The sequence below is a fragment of the Echinops telfairi genome, unplaced genomic scaffold (genome assembly GCF_000313985.2).
Source record: "Echinops telfairi isolate 266 unplaced genomic scaffold, ASM31398v2 ScPeMD7_53;HRSCAF=182, whole genome shotgun sequence".
Classification (NCBI taxonomy): domain Eukaryota; kingdom Metazoa; phylum Chordata; class Mammalia; order Afrosoricida; family Tenrecidae; genus Echinops; species Echinops telfairi.
Window position 1 is genome coordinate 8,807,134 of NW_022103951.1, and position 19,680 is coordinate 8,826,813.

General features: G+C 46.9%; 1 protein-coding gene across 1 annotated transcript in view; it reads left to right on the forward strand.

Annotated features, from left to right (window-relative positions):
- Positions 1 to 3,455: 3,455 nt before the first annotated feature.
- The window catches only part of MAP3K15 (mitogen-activated protein kinase kinase kinase 15), a 76,481-nt gene continuing 60,256 nt past the window's right edge, over positions 3,456 to 19,680 (forward strand). The window contains exons 1-5 of the mRNA XM_004709998.3: positions 3,456 to 3,578; positions 7,029 to 7,052; positions 14,946 to 15,139; positions 16,951 to 17,119; positions 18,841 to 18,947. Coding sequence (XP_004710055.1) covers positions 3,456 to 3,578; positions 7,029 to 7,052; positions 14,946 to 15,139; positions 16,951 to 17,119; positions 18,841 to 18,947 — 617 coding nt within the window. The remainder of the gene's footprint in view (positions 3,579 to 7,028; positions 7,053 to 14,945; positions 15,140 to 16,950; positions 17,120 to 18,840; positions 18,948 to 19,680) is intronic.

Genomic DNA, 19,680 nt, shown 5'->3' on the forward strand with positions numbered 1-19,680 from the left:
ACCCTCAGGGACAGTCCTGCCCTGTCCTATATATAAGGTCACTGTGAATCTTAACGGGCAAAACAAGAGAGAAACTGCAGCCAGTGTTCCCAGAGCCAGAAGTCTGAATCGTTAGAGGGCTGGCAAGTATCGAGGTCAATGCCACAGCATTTTCACTTATGTCCTCGGGATCTCGACCAATCTGCCTGGCGGTCGGTCAGCCATCTTTATTAATTGACCTTCTGTGTGAGGCTGGGTTGACTAGAGAAACAAATCTAGTGACACATATGTCTAAGAAAGAGCTTTAGATCGAGCAGATTTATCAAGAGAGCTCAGTCCAACTTCAGTCCGTCAGTCCCTATGGAAATCGATGGAGCCACATAGAGTGATACAGAATGCAGGAAGAGCACAGGCCAGTGGGGGCAGGGTTGCACGGATCCAAGGTTGGTGGGAAAATGGCAGCTCTCAGTGTCAGCAGAGAGGGGTGGGGGAGGTTCCCAGGGCCCTCCTTATGAGAGGCCCACGTCCACGCAGAGGCATCAATCAGGTCCCAGGTATGCTATCTCCCCTATACTTTCTTTATTAAAAAAAATCATTGGGTTAGGGTTAGGGTTAGGGTTAGGGTTAAAAAAAAAAAAAAGGAAAAAATCATTGGGGGATCTTACAGCTCTTATCACAATCCATGCCTCCATCCATTGTGTCAAGCATATTTGTACATTTGTTGCCGTCATCATTCTCAAAACATGTTCTTTCTACTTGAGCCCTTGGTATCAGCTCCTCATTTTTCCCCTCCCTCCCTCCCTCATGAACCCTTGACAATTTCTAAATTATTATCATTTTTTTCATGCCTTACACCAACTGCTGTCTCCCTTCACCCACTTTTCTGTTGTCCATCCCCCTGGGAGGGGGTTATATGTCGATCCTTGTGATCGGCTCACACTTTCTTACCCCACCCTCCTGGTATCACATCCAGATTTGAAGCCTCAGAAAGCCATAGGGGCAGTTCTATTCTGTTCTGTATATGGTCACTATGCGTGAGAATCGACTTGCTGGCAGTGAGTGGGGCGTTTGAACGTAGGCCCCGGCCAGTCAATCTTGAGAAAAGCACAATAGACAACTGATGGTGACCAGTGCGGCTTAATCATCTGCTAATTCCGTCGGCTGCTGACACTTCCGCAGTGCTCCTTCTCGGGGGAAAGCCTTCAAATCTGGCTGCTGGTGACCTCTCTTGATGGATATCCAAAGTCTTCAGCTCCTCCATAGTTGTAAGGGGTGACAGATCATTCACTTCCCTCCGCCACTATGCCCCTTGTTCTTGTAGTCCCAATGCGCTTGCTCCATCAATGGGACAGTCTGCTGGTCGCAGAATGCCACAGTGCAGCAGCAGTGCAGGCCCGTGTATGAGGCTGTAAACGGTCCCAGCTTTTTTTTTTTTTAACAAAAGGGAAAAAAATCTGCAAGTATACAAGTATGTTTAAGGTGGTATATTTAGGTGGTACATTCCACTTTAAAGAAAACCTAACCAATCCAACTAAAATTCAAAAGCTCAATTTTCTGTTAAAAAGCATGTATCATAGGATACTTTTAAAGCAAACAATGCTAATGTATTGAAATCCCCGAGTAACAAACCTGTTAACACCTTGTAGAGTGCTCCCACAAAGGGCAAAAAGGACGTGTTTAAATGGGTGAGCTCAGCTGGCAAGAAGACAGGGGGATGACCTAGGAGGGAGGCCTGAGCAGCTTCTCTCTGGAGTGGCATCTTTGCTGGGACTCCAATAGAAAGGTCACGCTTTCTTCCAAGGCGTCCTGGTGGCTTAGAAGCTTACATGTTGGGCTGCTAACCCCAGAGCTAGTGGTTCAAACCCCACCAGCCACTCTGTGGGAGACTGGCGACCCCCAGCAGGGAAAGTTCTGTTTCATCCTAGAGAGTCACCAGGAGCCGCATTGACTCAGTGGCAGTGGGTTTGGCTGGGTTTCTTTTTGTCTTGTCGCTATTGAAACAAGAAGAATGCAAATCCACGGTGCTTTGGTTTCTAGGCCCCTGTTGACAGCCATCAGCTTAGCGCTTTGATGGTTTTGTCTTTTGCCAAGTGAGTGGAGCAGTTCCACTCCACCCTGCCCTTTTCATTATGATGCCACTGTCCTTTTGTCCACGCGCTCAGTGCTTCCTGGAAGCTGGTCTGAAGCCCAGGGAGAGCCTAGGGGGCAAGAAGGGCAGGCAATCTGGGGAGAACTTTCTTAGGAGGGCATGGGCAGGCCAGAAAGCCTGAGGGGTAAATGGAAGTATGGGGCATGAGCAAGTTTTTCTAAGGTTTCTGCCATCTTTTCTGTCTATCCAAATCGCTTGTTTAGAAAACGTTTGCTTGTGAACATGCACACACACCAAGGTTTTCACATCACTGTGAAAGGGTCATTTGACCTCCAAAAGGGTCGAGACCCACAGGTTGAGAACCGCTGCTGTCTACACAGCAACTTGTCAGCACCGACCCCCAGGTGAACTCAGTCCCCCTGGTGAGTGTGTGTGTGTGTGTGTAGTGTACACACTGCTGAGGATGCTTAGGGTTCAGGATGGGTAGCATCAACAGTCACGCCCAGGACTGATGCTTGGCGGTGATCTAGAAGGAAGAGTTGGTTTTGTTAAAGAAAGGGCATTATTATGGGAGAAATAGATGGAAAAACCCGAGACCTATTTTTTTGAGTGGGGGAGTATCCATTGAAATTCATTTTAATGAGACAACGAGAGGACAGATGAGGAAACACACAGGCCATTCCCAAACACATACATACAAATCAGGGGAAGAAAACAGAATGTGAGGTCACAGTTTTCCCTGGGCAGCGGAGGAGGCGCTGGGGACTCTGGGGGCCGCTCGGGACTCTGGCAGCATTTGGAAGGCTCTGGATGCTGGCTTGCCTAGTGGGTGCCTGGTTTTCACTTCATTATTCTGTGAAACCCATGAGAGCCAGCAGCCGTTGCCTTGTGTGGAAGATGTCTGCCTTTGCCAGCACGCACCTTTAATCTTTTCGATAGCCTGTTTTAAGGGAAAGCTAGGCGTTTTCTTTCTCTGACAGAGGTCGGTTTCTTTCTGCCTTACACGGGTTCCGCTCTAATCTTAGAGACCAAATGTAGTTTTTGTATCTACATTTGAGAATACAATAGTAAAAATCCATCTGCCAGCAGGTTGTAAGGAAGGCTGCATTCCCAGCCCTTTCAAGGAAGAGGGAGGTTCTTTTAGTGGTTTATTCCCAATTGCTTTCGTCTGCAGTTCATGGGCTAATTTGAATCCAGTTATCGCTCATTTCTGCTTTGCCTGACAGGCTGATGGTAGAACTGTGAGTCAGATGGACTCCTCATTGGTGTGATGAGAAGGAATTAAATGACAGGAAGTCGATTTCAGTAGATGCACTCTTTATTCCACCCCCCCTCCCCCCCTGACGCTGCTCTCTCCCCATTCACCGCAGATGTCGCCGTGGTGGACATGAGCGATGTCTCTCGACAGCCTTCCCTCTTCTACCACCTGGGTGTCCGCGAGAGCTTCGACATGGCCAACAACGTGATCCTCTACCACGACACCGACACGGACACCGCTCTCTCACTGAAAGTAAAGGGTATTCACTCTCTCCTGAGCACTGCATTGTGTGGAGGCAGGCTTAGGTCTTCCGTTGAAATGTAACTGCAACCGAAGAATGGAGAAAAAAATTAAGATTTGTTTGCACAATTCCTTCCTTCCTTTCCAGCACAGGTTCTAGCTTAACAGACCACTTCCTGGGCACTGTGGGCACCAGTGTGCTACAAGCAGGAACTTATAGCCAACTTGGATGTTGGTAGACTTTTAAGGAAGGGAAGGCAAAAAAAAAAAAAAAACACCCCCCAAAAACCCCCAAACACAGAAACCCTTTCCATTTCCATGCGAGTAGCAAGCAACTCTTTGAATCCCGTGCTGGTCAATTTGATCCAGACATACACCAAATAGAGAAATTCTTTTTCCACTTGGTCAGTAACACGAGAAAACATTTCACTATTGTCGAAATGGATTGAGAAGTTTAGTGATAGACTTAATACGTAATCTAATTTATCCTCCATCTAAAGCCGAGTAAGATGGAAAAGCTGAGCATCTTTGCAAGGCTCAGTGATTATTGGGAATTTTTAAAAAGCATTTGTGCAAGTTGGCTACAACTTTTTTTATTTTTTGGACTCCACGGTATGTATTGTACACCTGGCTCACATGTGTGACCCGTAATGTCTCAGGTGAGTCCTTCCACAGTGAATGCCGTTGAAGACCCTAGCCTTGGCCCGAAGATCCTGGTCTATGTCGGATCATGTGAGGAAGAAAACATTGGCTGTGTTTCTCGAATGGCTGTCAACTTTGACTACACTTGAGAATCACCCGAAGGAGCGTGTAAATAGCCCAATAACTCCGGCTACCACCCCAGACTAAATACGTCAGTCTCTGCAGATGGAACCTGAGTGTATTAGGTTTTTGGTGTGTGTGTTTGTTATTGTTTTAACCTCACACTGTGCAACCAGGTCTGCAAACCAGTGGTTCCAAGCAGCCTTCACGGACACTACTTCTAAATGTCCAGCTTCCTCAGTGTTAAAAATACTAGTATTTGAATGGCACAATATGTGCTGCCAGCACTAGGCATTTTTGTTTGTTTTGCTTGAGATTGTCGATTAACCAGCTGTTCTGGGTTCTGTAATGGTGTGGGATTATTTCCGGGTGGAAATGGCATCTGTTTCCAGTGCAAAACCTCTATGTACTCTACACATGACCTATTCTTTATGTAGCAGTGGGAATCTAATTGTAGCTCAATCCTGCATTTTAAGAAGGAATTCATATGCCTCGTGTACTTGTTTCCTAGGGCTGCTGGGGGAACTGAACACAGACTGGGTGGGGAGTGGGGGCTAGAACAACAAGGTTCTTCTCTCTTAGTTCCAGAGGCTAAACGTTCACAAGCAAGGTGTTGGCCTGGCTCATTCCTGCTTGGGGACTTCTGAGGAAGAGTCGGTCTATGGCTCTCTTCCAGGCTGTGGTAGTTACTGGCAACCCTTGGCATTCTTTGGACTTTAGATGCATCACCCCAATCTGCCTCCACTTTTACTTCACCTTCTGTGTCCACTTCTCCCTTTTCTCTCACATGCCAGCCATTGGATTTATTGCCCACCCTAGCCAAATTGACCTCAAACTGTATCCTGGAGGACTCTATTTCCAAATAAGGTCACCTCCTCAGGTTCCAGATAGACACAAACTTTGGGGAGCACAGGTCAGCCCACTGAAAACAGTGAAAGAAGGAACACTGTTGTATTTTGACGTGTAGAACAGTGTTCCCAAAGGCTATAAAATCCATCTAAATTGCTTAACTATCTAAGTTTTGTGGGCCCCCCCCAGCTTGATTATCCCAGAGATAGTTATAAATATTTGGCATTTAAAATATACACATATGTAATTTAATTAAGGATAGAATTTCCCCCCCGCCCCTCCAAAAAAAACTAAAAGCTGAAACTCTAACCTTTGTACCTTTTGTAGGTGATGCTGTTTGAATATGACTTTTAATTTATATTAATGAGGTCAAACCGAAGTAGGGTGGATCCTAAACCTAATCCCCTCCGAGTGTGGTGCCTTATCAAAGGAAGGCAGAGACAGATGCCACATAATCACAGATGTCTCTATGTGCAGCTGAGGTCAGAATCCAGGCAAGATGCTCATGGAAGGGGATCAACATGGCCGTAAGCCCGGACTTGACCGTCTAATCTCAGCACTATGAGAAATTGCTCAACTGTGATTTGAAGCTACCCACTTGGTGGCATTTTGTTCTGGCAGCCCTAGAAAACAGACACATTTTGATGAGAAATGTGAAGGTAGACTATTCTTTTCCAATTCAATACATTTTTTAAAAACTCAGTTGTGCCTTCTGGAAAGCCTGGTGACCTAGCTAGACAGGTTCTTAGCAGTAGGGGGATGGGAAAAGAGGGCCCCAATTGGAAACGCTCCTCCATGACATCGCCAGAAGACTTTGTCATTGCTGGCATTTGTCATCAGAGAACAGAATTCTTAGTACCTACGAATTGCCCTGTCCAGGGCAGCTTGGTGAAATAACTCTTGGAGACAGGGTTGGTTTTGAGTGTACAAATGACAGAGCCAAAGGCTCTGGATAGCCATCACGCTAGGGCAACTGGCTAGAATTCTGATAGGGTGTCATGGACTGGAGCATTTGCTGTAGAAAGGTTGCCTTCTCACTGGTTAACCAAGAATCACTCACTGGTGCTGGTTAACCAGATGCCCGGCTACCTCTGCTTCCCAGGTCCATGGGGGCTGGTGATCATGTGTCCGCCACTGGGAAGACAAGGTATAATTACAGGCCCTAAACTTGAATCTCAACATCTCTTTAAGGCAAAAATCATTGCCACTGCTGTGTGGTGCATTGTTCCCAGGGCTGCTGTAATACATTCCACACCCTGGTAGCTTGCAAGACATTATTCTCTGTTTTGAAGGCCGCGCAAGGCCCACTCCTCTCAGCATCTCTAAGGAAACTCCTTCCCAGTCTCTCTTGGCTTCCGTTGGGCCCAGGAGTTCCTTGGCTTTTCAGATGCCATGGCTACCCGCCCTCTGTCCCCCCCTTCTCTTAGATACCACCCAACTCTAGTGTGACCTCACACTAACTAATACCATCTTCAAAGACTATTTCTGAACAAGGTCATGTTCCAGAGGTCCCAGGGATTAAAACTTCAACATATCTGTTTGGAGAACACAGCCATTCCATTATCTATGAGAAATGCCTTATAAGCATAAATACTCCCTCCCCACCTCAGTCATTCCAAAGCTAAACAATTATATGATCGCTTTTCCCTAGACTGAATTTGATCATGCTCCAGGGTTTGTCCTAGCTGGAACCTTTTCAAGGCCTTCCAGAGGATCGATTCTTGCTCTGAGATAAGAGCTGAATGATGGGGGGATGGGGGGCGGGGCGGGGCAGAGAAAGTACTGGCTAATACTTATGGAAATAGCCTAGTTAGAAACCTCCTAAACCTTCTATTTGGTTTGTCTTTTCAGGATATGGTCTCCCTGAAAAACACAGTAAGTATTTATTTCGTTTGTTTTAAGCTTGAATTGTGAAATAAGAATTTTTTGGTGTGTGAGAAGAATGCAGACAGCAAATAATAGTTGGTAACTTTGCTTGTTGCTTATGCCCTTCTCAGGAGGAACATCTCAGACCCGTCTGGGGCAGGCCTAGTGGCTGTGGCCATATGGCAAGGCTTTGGGTCTGGAATGTTCAGATTTCACCTTCTGAAGTGGTATGGTAGTTCTGTGACTCCTAAGACTCTTTTTTTTTTGGCCAGAGCCTGTACCTGCCACGTGTCCCCAACAAAGTTCCCCTAATGATGAGAAACTTGAACTTGTTATCCCCATTAATGTCAGAGCTTAATCCCAAATTCCCTGCCACTATCTGAAAAGACGCGACCACAATTTCACTTCATTTTGTCCCGTTCATGTACTGAAGTCTTAAAGGTTCCTGCAATTACATAGTAATATTCCTGTTTGTCTGAATCTTCTAAGGATGAAACATTATTCCTTAAACAAGAATTACATTTAAGACAAGGAGCAAGAGAGAGACCATTCTTTTCCTGTCTGCAGAAACAGCATGCGAACAACAAAGGTTATGGCTAGAAGAGTCGAGTCAGATTAATAATTGGCTGCATTACAGGCCACCCCCTGGTTCTTCTAGCTATTGTCCTTTTCATACATGAAGGATTAACTTACCCCCTTTTAATTCTTTGAATGTGAATACATCCATAAAAGCTTATAAGACAGCCACTTCATGCTTTTATCTCCCTTCATTTTAGATAGGCAGTTTTTACATTGCCTGTCCCCATCAATCCAGTATCTGAGGAGACAAATGTGTTTCTTGATCTGAAGAATCTTCACATCTGGTGGGAACTGTGGCCAGCTACATCCATGAGAAAAGTCCTAACCAGAGTGAGCCATCAGATTTCAGCAACTTACACCAATTCACAGCGTCAAACATCTTTCTCTCTGTTTGGTTGCATTCTGGTCATCTCAGCCCTAGCCATCCAAGCTAGGTCTAGAGGCGGTACCACCTGCAAGCTTTTGAGAGCCACACGCTTCCATGCACTTCAGACAAATGTCCCCTTCTTACTCTGAGGCCTAACCCCCAGGAGCTATATTAACAACTGATAAACCTGTTAAATTTTTTGGTCCTTTTAATATACTTTTAAGTAACATTGAATTTGTTCCTTAAAATAAGGGGTTACCAGAAAGCCTGCAGATGCAAATGAAAATGTTACCTTTCAAAGTCCCATATATTAAGACCAAACATCTAATGTTAGAAACATGGTATTTTATTTCAAGATCACATTTGCCCAAGATCACTGCCATGCAGTCCTCCGTGGTGAGAATTGTATAGGGCACAGAACAGCAGTTAGCCAAATCCCTCAGAATGTTGGTATGAAAGGTTTAGAATTTAAAAAAATTAATAATGACTCCAATTCAATTTATCAAAAAGGCCATAGCTTTCCTTTCCCCATTGGCTTGTCACTCAAGGATCACCGAAGGAAAAAATGTAACAAGTTGCATATGAGATGGTAACTTCTTCACCAATGGACCAAGATCACCAATGCAACAACTTGTAGTTATTCTAAGTCTTTAAAGTTGGGGATATTTTAAATAAGGCGATTATATAATATAGAGACAATACAGAACCATTTCTTTGGAGAAATACGGTAGTGCGGTGGGTAGGCATTGGACCACGAACCACATGAAACCACCAGTTGTTCCGAGGGACAAAGTGGACAGTCTTTGAGACCCTAGGACTTCACTTGGAGACACAACAAACTCAGCAGCAGCGGGCTTGGTGGTTTTTGCAGCACACAGATCCCAAGACTGAGGGGTAGCTCTCTTTCAATGCCCATTGGCACAGAAGTAGGTTTGTCCATTGACTTGGTGACTCATTTCCTCGAAGTGACACAGCCTCACCAGAGAAGCTATGTGGCGACATGGGCCCTCCCTGTCCTCCAGGAGAATTACTGGGAGACTTAGTGGTCACTCAGCACGATACAGCAAGCTCTGTGAAAGTCAGAAGCTGTGTAAGATGGGAACCTGTCAGAGAAGGAAAATGTCCAGCGTTTTCCACTGAAAGCAAGCACCCTGTCAAAGGCGGAACACTTGTGAGACCCGGAGAGGCGAAGCAGCCCCATCAAGTGCTGGCTCTTCACAGGTTTTCTTGTAGCTGGAACTAAACCATGCGTCTTGCTGCTAAGTGTTTCTCAGAGCTGCTGGGTGGTTCCGAACCACCAGCCTTGGTTATAGCAAACTGATTGCCGCCACCGGGACGCCTGTATCCCACTATCAGAGCTCCCAAGTGGCCTGTCTCCGCCCACAGTCCAGACCTGCTACTTCACTAGCACTGAGCAATGTGGCTTGCGCTACTATTAAACCACCTCCCATTGGCCTTCCGAGCAGCCCTGGTGGTGGTGTGGTCCTGCGTTGGGCTGCTACCCACAAGACCAGCAATTGGATGAGGCTTTCTTACTCCCACAGGGACTTCCAGTGTCAGAAACTTGCAAGGGTCAGTTGTACCCTGTCCTATAGGGTTGCTACGATTTGATTCAGAATTGACTCAATGGCAGTGAGTTTTCATCCACCTTACATGCACACACCCCTTTGGATGCAGTTGGTTGACGGATTCAATGCTTGCTTGTATCATATCATTACTCCACCACCACCACCCCAAAATGCTTCCAGGTCAAACACATTCTCATTAAGAAGTTGGCTAGAATAAATTTCTACACATCTTACTTGCTCTGAAGAGAGGATTTATTATTTATTTTTTAAAAATAAATCATTTTATTGGGAGCTCTTACAGCTCTTATAACAATGTATCAACTGTATCATGAACATTTGTACATATGTTGAAATGATCATTTCTAAACATTTTCTTTTTAATTCAACCCTTGGTATCAGGTCTTTTTTCCCTGTCCCAACCTCACCCTCCCACTCTCTTGAACCTTTGATAATTAAAAAAAATCATTTTATTAGGGGCTCATACAACTCTTATCACAATGCATACATATTATTATTTTTTTAAGAAAACGGGGATTTACAGACTTTGTGCAGCTAGTGACCACTCTGCCACCTTCTGCTGCTTAGCCATAAATAAAGCAAGGGGGCTCCTTGCCTGCCCCTGCCTCCCCCCTGAATCCTTGGGCCACCTATGTGAAACCTTATTCCCTGATAGAGGGAAATAGCACATTTCAGTGTAAGGCAAATGATAATCAAGACGTGTTTTTTTCCCCTTCATTCAAATTTACAGACACCCTCCTCCCACCTGCCTCCAAGAATTACTAGAATGCCCGGTTTGGTCTCGTGTCATTGCCCCAACCAAGCGCCTTCAGGTGAACTCGGACTAGGAGAGACTCGCCCTACAGGACAATAAAACTGCCCCATAGGGTTTCCCTGGTGGCACTGTGGGTTGGGTGTTGAACCCATGACCCTAAGGTTCAAACCCATCAAGAGGGAAGATGGATAAAGCCTCAGAAACCTCATGTAAGATTGTCACGAGTCAGGATCAATGCGGTGGGTTAATCTTTAGGCCGGTAGGTTCAAACTGCTAACCTTTCAGTTTACGGGTGATCCCTGTATCACCTGGGCTCCTTAGAGCTCCTGCAGGTGGTTAATGTTTTTTGGAGGCCTACTGTGTGTAACACTATGTAAATGGCCACATCCTCTATCACCGTCTGAAGTAGAGGGACCGCCCCATTTTAAAAATGAGAGAACTGTGATGTTTTGACAGATACGTACGTTTTCTAGAATAGTCTAGGACACAGCTAGGATTTAGTCCTCGGCCCCTTTGCATTCGCCAACTTGGTCTGTGCAAGTTGAGAATATAAGAGCTTCCAGTTTCCATATTGACAAAGTATTTTTCATCTAACTTGGCCAATAGGAGTAAGAAGACACTAGCTAGTTTGGGGCAGAGGCTGAGACAGTAAGCATTTCCTCACTTTCTGCTAGCGGCTTCATCCTTGTTGACACCACTTTGACCAGACATCCCACGAACCTTGATCTGGCTGTAATCCCTTCACTTCCCAGAAGCTGTCCTTGGGAAAAGGCCACAGTACAAAGAAATGCGTACTTTTTTAAGCACAGAGCTGCTCTTTTCTGTTGCTGACTTAGTAGAGAAGTCTGAAGGGTAGACCGTAGGAGAGTGAGCGAGCAGGCCAGACTCACTGGCCAGGGAACTCACTGGCCAGGTTGAGTGTCATCGTGAGCGCCAATGAGCTGATCCAGCGACCCCCGTGACAACTAGAGCTGAACCTAGCACTTAACTCTTCAAGCATCAGGGCGGCTGAGGTCCAGTGCGAGGGGAGCTAATTAAAAGAATGACACTGGGGATGCCAAGCTTTTCTACTGGGAGCTTGGAACAAATGGGTGTGACTTAACGTCATAATGATATAGGACTTTCTGTGGTGCTGTTTGTAGTCTTCCTTCTGGAAAACACCCTCGCTGTGTCAACAGAGTCCATGCGTTTGGCTCTGGCCTTACTCACAAATTGTCATTTAGGAACTATTTGGAGAATGTTGAAAAAGGTTTTGCATATTAATGTCGCTAGCATAATTAGTTTTAATGCCCCTTTATGTCAGAGACTAAGCTCCCTTTGTTAAATTTGTTTTAATTAGCTGGGTCCTTGAGCTGTTTCCATTTCGAAAGGTAACAGAAAAAATCTGATCCTTGTTCACCTTTGGGCCTACATTAAGCTAATCAATGGTTTTCATTTCTGGTCTCCTGCCCCCCAACTTCTTATTGTGCCCCCATCCCTTGAAGATGTTGGGGCCTCTCTTTATAAGAACAAACGGAATAACTTGGACATGACAATATAGATGGAGCTGGAAGACGCTAGGCTGCATGAACTAATTGAATCCTAAAAGGACAAATGTCTGGCCTCATTTATATAAAAAGGCATAGGCAAATTATAAAGACCTAAGTTGATTCCTGGTTACTGAGGATGAGAATATCACTATTGCTCACTGACTGCTGAGGTTCAATTCCTGGTGATAGAAAAATCAAATGACAGGTAGGATTGCACACTGATGATTGTAATTGCTGTCACTAAGCGGTAACACTTGTAAAAGATGTTTTATGTTGACAGTGACAATAAGTTGCTAAGGCTGCTTGTGTACAACCAAACACCTTGTGGAGTTTGGTTTCTTGGTTTGGAGGTTTGGGGTCATGTTTTTCTTTTTTTTTTTTCTAAGACATCCCATTTTCATTGGCCTAGTGCTTCTGCTCTAGCTCCTAGCTCATTGTGTAGGGCCTGGGGTCTTAAAAGCTTGCAAGTGGCCACCCCAAATCCGGCAGCAGGCCTCTCCACTTGGAACAATGGAGGGGTCGCCTCAGGACGAGGAGGAGGACATGGAATGTATTGAAAATCGCCACCAGGGCTCCTTGGCCATGAGATCAGAAGAGCTTGGATGGTGGAAGGTTATCATTACAGAGCATTTCGGTTAAAGAGTCTATGGGAAAATTCTGATCACAGTACAGGAGCACAGAGAACAGACTTTAAAATTCTAATGATTCCAGATTTCTGGACCTTTGAAGATCAGATGAATCCCTGAAACTATTGTCCCGAGATCATTTTTAAGCCAAATATCCCCAGAAACCAAAAATATCCCCTGGAGTTGTCTTAAAACTATGATGAGTTGAATTTCACTGAAGAATTTTACCTGACTGCATTCTACTCTTTTTAAGAGCTAGTTCTGTAAGATCACATTGACAATAGCAACTTGCAAGATCATGTAGGGACCATAGGGGACAGTGTACGACTCAGAAAAGGCAGGCATGACGGTTGCCCAACTCAAAGAATGCACACAATGTAAACAATGTCGCTGGATGGGCCCGGTGGAAGCTGGTAAGCTGGAATGCTCTGCAGCATCCATTCTCAGCCACAAAGATCAAAGTTTGGGGGAGTCACAGCCTCTGCTTTATGAATGCCTTTTGGGGGGGTGTCAAATTTGGGAGCAGTTATGAAAATATTTTCTCAACCGAGGTCCTGCCATCTCCCAGTCTGATTTTAGTTCCCGCAGCCCCTCTTTCTCCCTCCGTTTTCTCTCCACTGCTGGAACCAACCCTCAGAGCCAAAGCTGCTGCTGCTGCTGCTCTGCCCCTTGAGCCAGAGGACTGGGGGACCAGTGACAACATGGAGCATCTATTCTTAAAAAGTTTCTCTCCAAGATGGGGTAGAGCATAGGTTCCCAAATTTACGAAGTCTACTGCCACCTTTTCAGAGAGGAAAAAAAAATTCAGCCCTCCCAATTAATAACTCATAATTCAGGAGGAAGTGCCTGCTTTTGTAGCACACCCTGGATTATCCCAGCGTACCCCCCCCCAAGGGGGGAATAGCATCACTCACTTTGGGAAACCCTGGTGCTCATCCCAAGATTGGCTGTGATGAAACATGCATTTAAATGGTCCACATATGTTAGGGATTGAGCATTCCTTGGATGCTACTTAAAGATAGTGATTTAGAAAGCATCAGGATGCATTGTCTGACTACAATGACTCCCTAGAAAAGAGTGCATCAAATGTGAAAACAGCTGATGGTGCCTGGCTATTAGACTATACTGCATCTGAGGTCTTAGAAGGCTTGAAGTGAAACAAGTAGCTATCTAGCAGGGAAGCAACATATCACACATGGATGCATAACAGCTTGTGTGATCACAAGGTGTTGATGGGATTAGGCATCAGAAGAGCCAAAATGATCATGTCGATGTGAACGTTGGGGGTCAGAGTGGAGAATCAAAGCCCATCTGTAGACAATTGGACATCCCCTCACAGAAGGGTCACAAGGAAGGGACGAGTCAGCCAGGGTGCAGTATAGCACTGACGAAACACACAACCTTCCTCTAGTTCATTAATGCTCCTCAGAAACAGTATGAGAATAGTGATACCATGAAGGTAGGAGAGGGGGGGCTATGAACTACAGAAATGTGGGTGAAAGGAGACAGTGGACGATATGGAAATCAAGGAAGGATTCACGAAGGTGGGGGGCTGGAGCTGATACCAAGTAGAAAGAAAATGATGGCCCAAATGTGATTGATATAATTGATGTATGGATTGTTGTAAGAGCCCCCAATAAAGTGATTTTTAAAAGAGTGCATCCTACCAGAGTAGTAAGGAGCCTTGGTGGTGCAGTCGTTAAGCACTCAGTTTGACAACCCCCCACCCCCACCCCGGCAGCTGCTCTGTGGAAGAAAGATATGGCAGCCTGCTTCTGTCAGGGTCACGGCCCTGGAAACCCTGGGGGGCAGTTCTCTGAGCCAGCATCCACATGGAGGGCAATGGGTCTGGTTGTTGTTTCAATTCTTTGATTTACCCCAACCACCTTGCTCAGAATTTCAGCAGCTATTCAACATCTGCGACTCTTTATTAATGGCTGCTTCCTGCGCAAGAGTTCCTCTGTGATGTGGATACTAGTTCATCTGGGGTTAGATTCGGAGATAACATGCTTTTGTCATCTCTGATGAAAGGTTCTATCGCTCTGGCTTATCCGTTCCAGGGCTCTGGTTTAGGGACCGTTTCCTAAGCCAATGTGATTTCTAAAACGTACACCCTTACAAATGCCCCCCAAAGTTGAGTCAAATCCAGACCCGAGCAACATTGGAAACCCAAACCATTGAGTGGCCTCGAACTGCTTCAGAGGCGTTTTCTTGGCAGGGACCTTTCAGCAGCAGATGGCCAAGCCTGTCTTCGAAGACACCTCTAGGTGGGTTCGAACTGCCAACCTTGCAGGTGCTGGAGCTTGTGAAACAGGATGGTTTCCAGTTTTGTGCCTAATAGCTTCATCACTGTGTACGACATGGATCATCTACTCTAGCTTGAGGGTCTCTCCTGCCCCAAGGCCCAGTGGTGCTGCTCTACCCGTGACCTCCTAAGATATTTGTCTGCTTCCCCCTCCAGGCATCCAGTGGAAACTATTATTTCATCCCGTACATCGTGACACCGGGTGCCGATTATTTTTGCTGTGAGAGCAATGCCCAGAGGCGGGCTTCGGAGTACATGCAGCCCAACTGGGACACGGTGCTGGGCCCATTGTGTGTGCCCCTGGCGGACAGGTTCATTAGCCTCCTCAAGGACATCCACGTGACCTCATGGTAATTCCCACCAGCCACCAACCTCCCAGGTCACACCGTCTGACCGTGAAACGCGCTGCCACGAGCAGGTTTTGGTTGATGTTCCTGCCGTGGCTGTGGCTAGACTGCTGCGGGCGTCGTGATGACTCGCGGGGCTGGTCCCTGCCAGGTCAGCAATTGGGAACCCCCAGCTGCTCCATAGTAGCAGGACGGAGCTTTCCACTCCGGGAAAGAGTTCAGAGTCACAGAAACTCACAGGCAGTTCTACCCTGTCCTGTAGGGTCCCTATGAGTCGGCATCCACTCGATGGCCGAAAGACGCAATGAGGTTTGTGGTTCTTTGTTCAGCTCTTTGAAGAACCAGCAGGCAGTTTTCCCCAGGGACTGCCCATTTTACATCCCCACCAGCAATCTCCTCCTCCCGGGGCTGGTCTCTCCTACCAATAGGTCCAAAGCCTGTAAGACGACATCTTGTCGTCTTTGCCTCTAAGGAGCACTCTGGCCGTACCTCTTCCAAGACAGATCAGTTTGTCCTTTTAGCAGGCCGTGGTCCTGTCCCTCTTCTTCACAATTCAAATGCATTAATTCTTCTGTCTGCCTGCCTTACTCAGCGGCTAACTTGTACGTGCCTATGAAGTGACCGGAAATACCCTGGCTCGGGGCAGGCACACGTTAAGTCCTCAAAGTAACATCCTTGCTTTTCAAGGTTCTAAAAAGGTCGGTCTGGCGCAGCAGATCCACCTTACGCAACACCTAACGTCTTTTGATCTCTTGCTTGCCGCTGCTTGCAGGGGAGAGGGTTAAAGATAGGGTTAAATATGCCAATGTGTTGCTTTTGGTGTGGTATAGTTTTTTTTTTTGTTTTTCTTCCCTTAGTTGTGCAAATACATACAACAAAGCATGCGCCAACAGTTTGCACGTGTACAATTCAATGACCCCGGGTGGGGGTTAAGGTGTTTAAATGTTTGTAAACATCCCCGTTGTTATCTAAGGTCCCTAAAGGTTGGCCGTTAACCTTCACTTCTGGAGGAGTATAGCCACGGCAGGAGGAAGCTTTTACAGTTCGAGTTACTAAGCCATTCTGGAGGCTCAAGATGACAAGGAGTGAGTGGGGCTCAGAGGCATGGCCATCAGGGCGATGCCTGGCCTCTGTGTTGCGCCTTCACCCTCAAGGCCACGAGAAGAGTCTCTAGCTTCCATCCAACTGGGGAAAACTGCAACCCGGTAGAGAGCATCCTTGTCCTATTCAGGGATGTTGGGGCCCTGTTGGCTTGGGTGACATTCGGATGCGAGAGGAGGAAGTCCAGAAAAGGTACCTTCTTGGCCTCATAGCACTGGGAGATGACAGAGAAAGTGGGTGGGATTGCAAGTGCTATCTATGTGTTTTCTGCGTGCAGATCAGATCAACTGTAACCACGTTGTCAAGGTTCTAAGCAATCGAGTTTGTTGTTCTTTCTCTCTCCTGGGAACTGGGGGTGTTGATGGACTAGTAGCTACTCCCTTAACCATTTGCGCCACCCAGAGGCCCCCTTCACTGGCCGCTGCTGCTATGGGGACTGTTGAGTGTCCCCTGGCCCGTAACAAAACCCCAGGCCACAGTAGAATTGTCCCATAGGGTTTTTGTCACTGTTATTTTTAGGCAGGCATCCCTGGGTGTGTTCGAACCAACAGCCTGGGTTTCTGCCAAATATGATTAGCAAGTAGCATGTGGCTTCCATTGACTAGTGCAGGGTAGCCCAGAATGAGACCCCTGTCTGTTTGCTCCACTAAAGGAAACGGGGTGGTTTACGGGCACAGAGATGTGATGGGAGGTTTCTTTGTCTCCCCCTCCAGCACTTACTACAAAGAAACTTTATTGAGTGACATTCGGAAAGCCAGGGAGAAATACCAAGGTGCAGAACTGGCAAAAGAGCTAGCTCGGATCAAGCTCCGCATGGACAACACTGAGGTGCTGACGTCAGACATCGTCATTAATTTACTGCTGTCCTACCGCGACATTCAGGTAGGCACCACCTACTTAAGGCTCATCTAATCCCAGGTACTCCCTCGCCCAAGGAACGCCTACTGGCTGGATGCAATGGGAGAGAGGGATGTTTGATAGATGGAGCAGAATCCAACTGAGCCAGCCTGGGTATGGGGTACCTGTTGGAGGCCTCACCACAGGCCCCTCCTTGTTAAGAAACCAGACTTGAGTGGTGTACATTCACGGTTTGTTAAGTATCGGTTAAGCAAATACCATATATACTCGAGTATAAGCCAACCCGAATATCAGCTGAGGCACCTAAGTTTACCATAAAACCTGCACCAAAAAGATGTGCTGAAAAACGTGGCTTATACACGAGTATAGACAGTACTCAGCCAGCTAATCCTCTTAAACCTATGGGGGTGTATGTTCTTGCTTACCACATTTTCCTAATGAGAAGTTTGAGGCTCAGAGAAGTTAGGCAAGTTGCCCAAGGTCACCAAGCAATTAGTGAAGTTCAGATTCAAGCCGAGGCGGACTGGCTCTGTGAGCTACCCCCTTAACGCCTGTGCTGTACCGCTTCCTTTAGCCCTTCGGCACCTTCCTCTTAACACCACCTGCCAGCAAATGGATGGGTAGGCCATCGACTTTCAGGGTTTTGAAGCCCCCCTCCTACAGGACCCAGGGAAATGGATATGGGAGCAGGACCAAAGCACGACAGTCTCCTCCCCCTGCCCCCTCCGAGTTTACTGCCACAGAGCCACTTTCAAGGGTGCCTTACTGACCCTCTCTTTGGAGGCTCACAGGTCCTGTCCCTACCTGTAGAGTGCCACAAGGCCCTGCTGGAAGTTGGTGGCCATGTGCCTTTAAGTGAGAGAGACCTCCACAAGCTGCCTGCCTTCAGATTTGGGGGTGATGTGGTAACTCAAGGCCAGAGTCCAGCACGAAGGCACTCAAGACCCTAGTGGAAAGCAAATGCGCGGACCTGATTTGAATATCAGATGTGACGGGGGATGGCGGCAGCCATTTGTTCTTCTTCTGTCGGACAAGAGAATGGAGAGGGCTTAGCTTGAGCTGCTGGCTTCCTCCTCTCCTGGCTTACACACAGGGTGGAGAGCAGAGGTTCTCAGCCAGAGATTATTGAGCCTCTCGAAGGATTATTGGCAAAATCTGATGACAGTTTTGGCTGGCACAACTGGAGTGTGTGTCTGGGGTGTGTGTGTGTGTGTGTAAGGCTATTATTGGCTTCCAGTGGGTTGAGGCCAAGGATGAGGTTACTACATCCCACAGTTCAGCTTTCCACACCTAAGAATGATCCAGGTTGAAAAATCCTGATGGGGAGGTATTTGAGAGGTTTGGGCAAAATAGGAAGGGGTTGGATGTCTTCTTTATGTGGGCTGTAAATAAGCCCATGTTGGGGGAAGCATTTATGTCCCGCCCAATCTCACTCACCGCTTTGCTGGTATCATTCACGTCCCTGCATTGGAAACAAGGTAGCCTTTTCCTGTCTGCTGCCTCTTGCTGTCTTGTTACCTTTGGTCTCAGGGTGGCCTTGGCTAGCAGGAATTCCTCTTCTCTTTAGGCCACCTCACTCTGACTATTTGAACTGTTAAAGGTGACAGGCAAGTTCACGAAGGGGCCCCTGTAAAGGAAGCCCTCTCTTTCAATGGGATGACCACCTCATGTTTATAGCTCTGCAGCCAAACCTGTAAAGAGCTGTGTTTGCTATCTCGCTGACCTTGATAACCTCTTGGCAACAGGACTACGACGCGATGGTGAAGCTGGTGGAGGCCCTAGAGATGCTGCCGACGTGTGACCTGGCCGATCAGCACAATATCAAGTTCCACTATGCATTTGCCCTGAATAGGTACGAATGACAACTCCGGTGTAGGATTAGAACCCTGCTTTCTGCTTTTTTGCTCGATGTGTTAATCAAGTGCATGCCAGGTCAGGAAGCCAAATGCCAAGGTTATGAAGATGAATATGACATAGGCTTTGTCCTCAGGGACTGTGGAACATACGTTCTAGTTGCAAGGTTCAACACCTGATTCTGGGCACATAACACGTGTGGGGGGGGTGCGTGTCACAGTGGGAAGGACTCGCACTGCTCAGTGGTTTTAGATATGCTCTCTGAGGCCTTTGAAGCTAGGTTTTGAAGACTTGGAAAGAATGTTCCCAGGGGTGAGAAAAGAGTGTGGGATTGGGGAGGGGCCAGGGCCAGAGGTGCCTTCATGTGCAAGGTGCACCCAGGGCCCCTAGAACGCAAGACTCGGGTGAAGTGGAGGCAGATGAGGAGGCAACACTTGCCTCTGGAGACCATGTCTTGAAAGGCTTGTGTGTACAGAGCAGGGTTCTTCAGGTGGAGAACCTCATGTATAACCACCTAGTGGTTTTCTATAGAAGGCTCTGCTTTCTTTCATGGATACAAGAGACCCGATGCCTGTGTTACTTTTGGATTTCACTTGGCCAACTGCCAACATCGTCACAGTAAGATTTGCCCGTGTACAATTTTGAGGCAGGAGCCCCCGTGGGTTAATGTGTTGGGCTACTAAACACAAGTTCATCAGTCCCACCCACCCCCCCTGCCCCAGCCCCTCTGT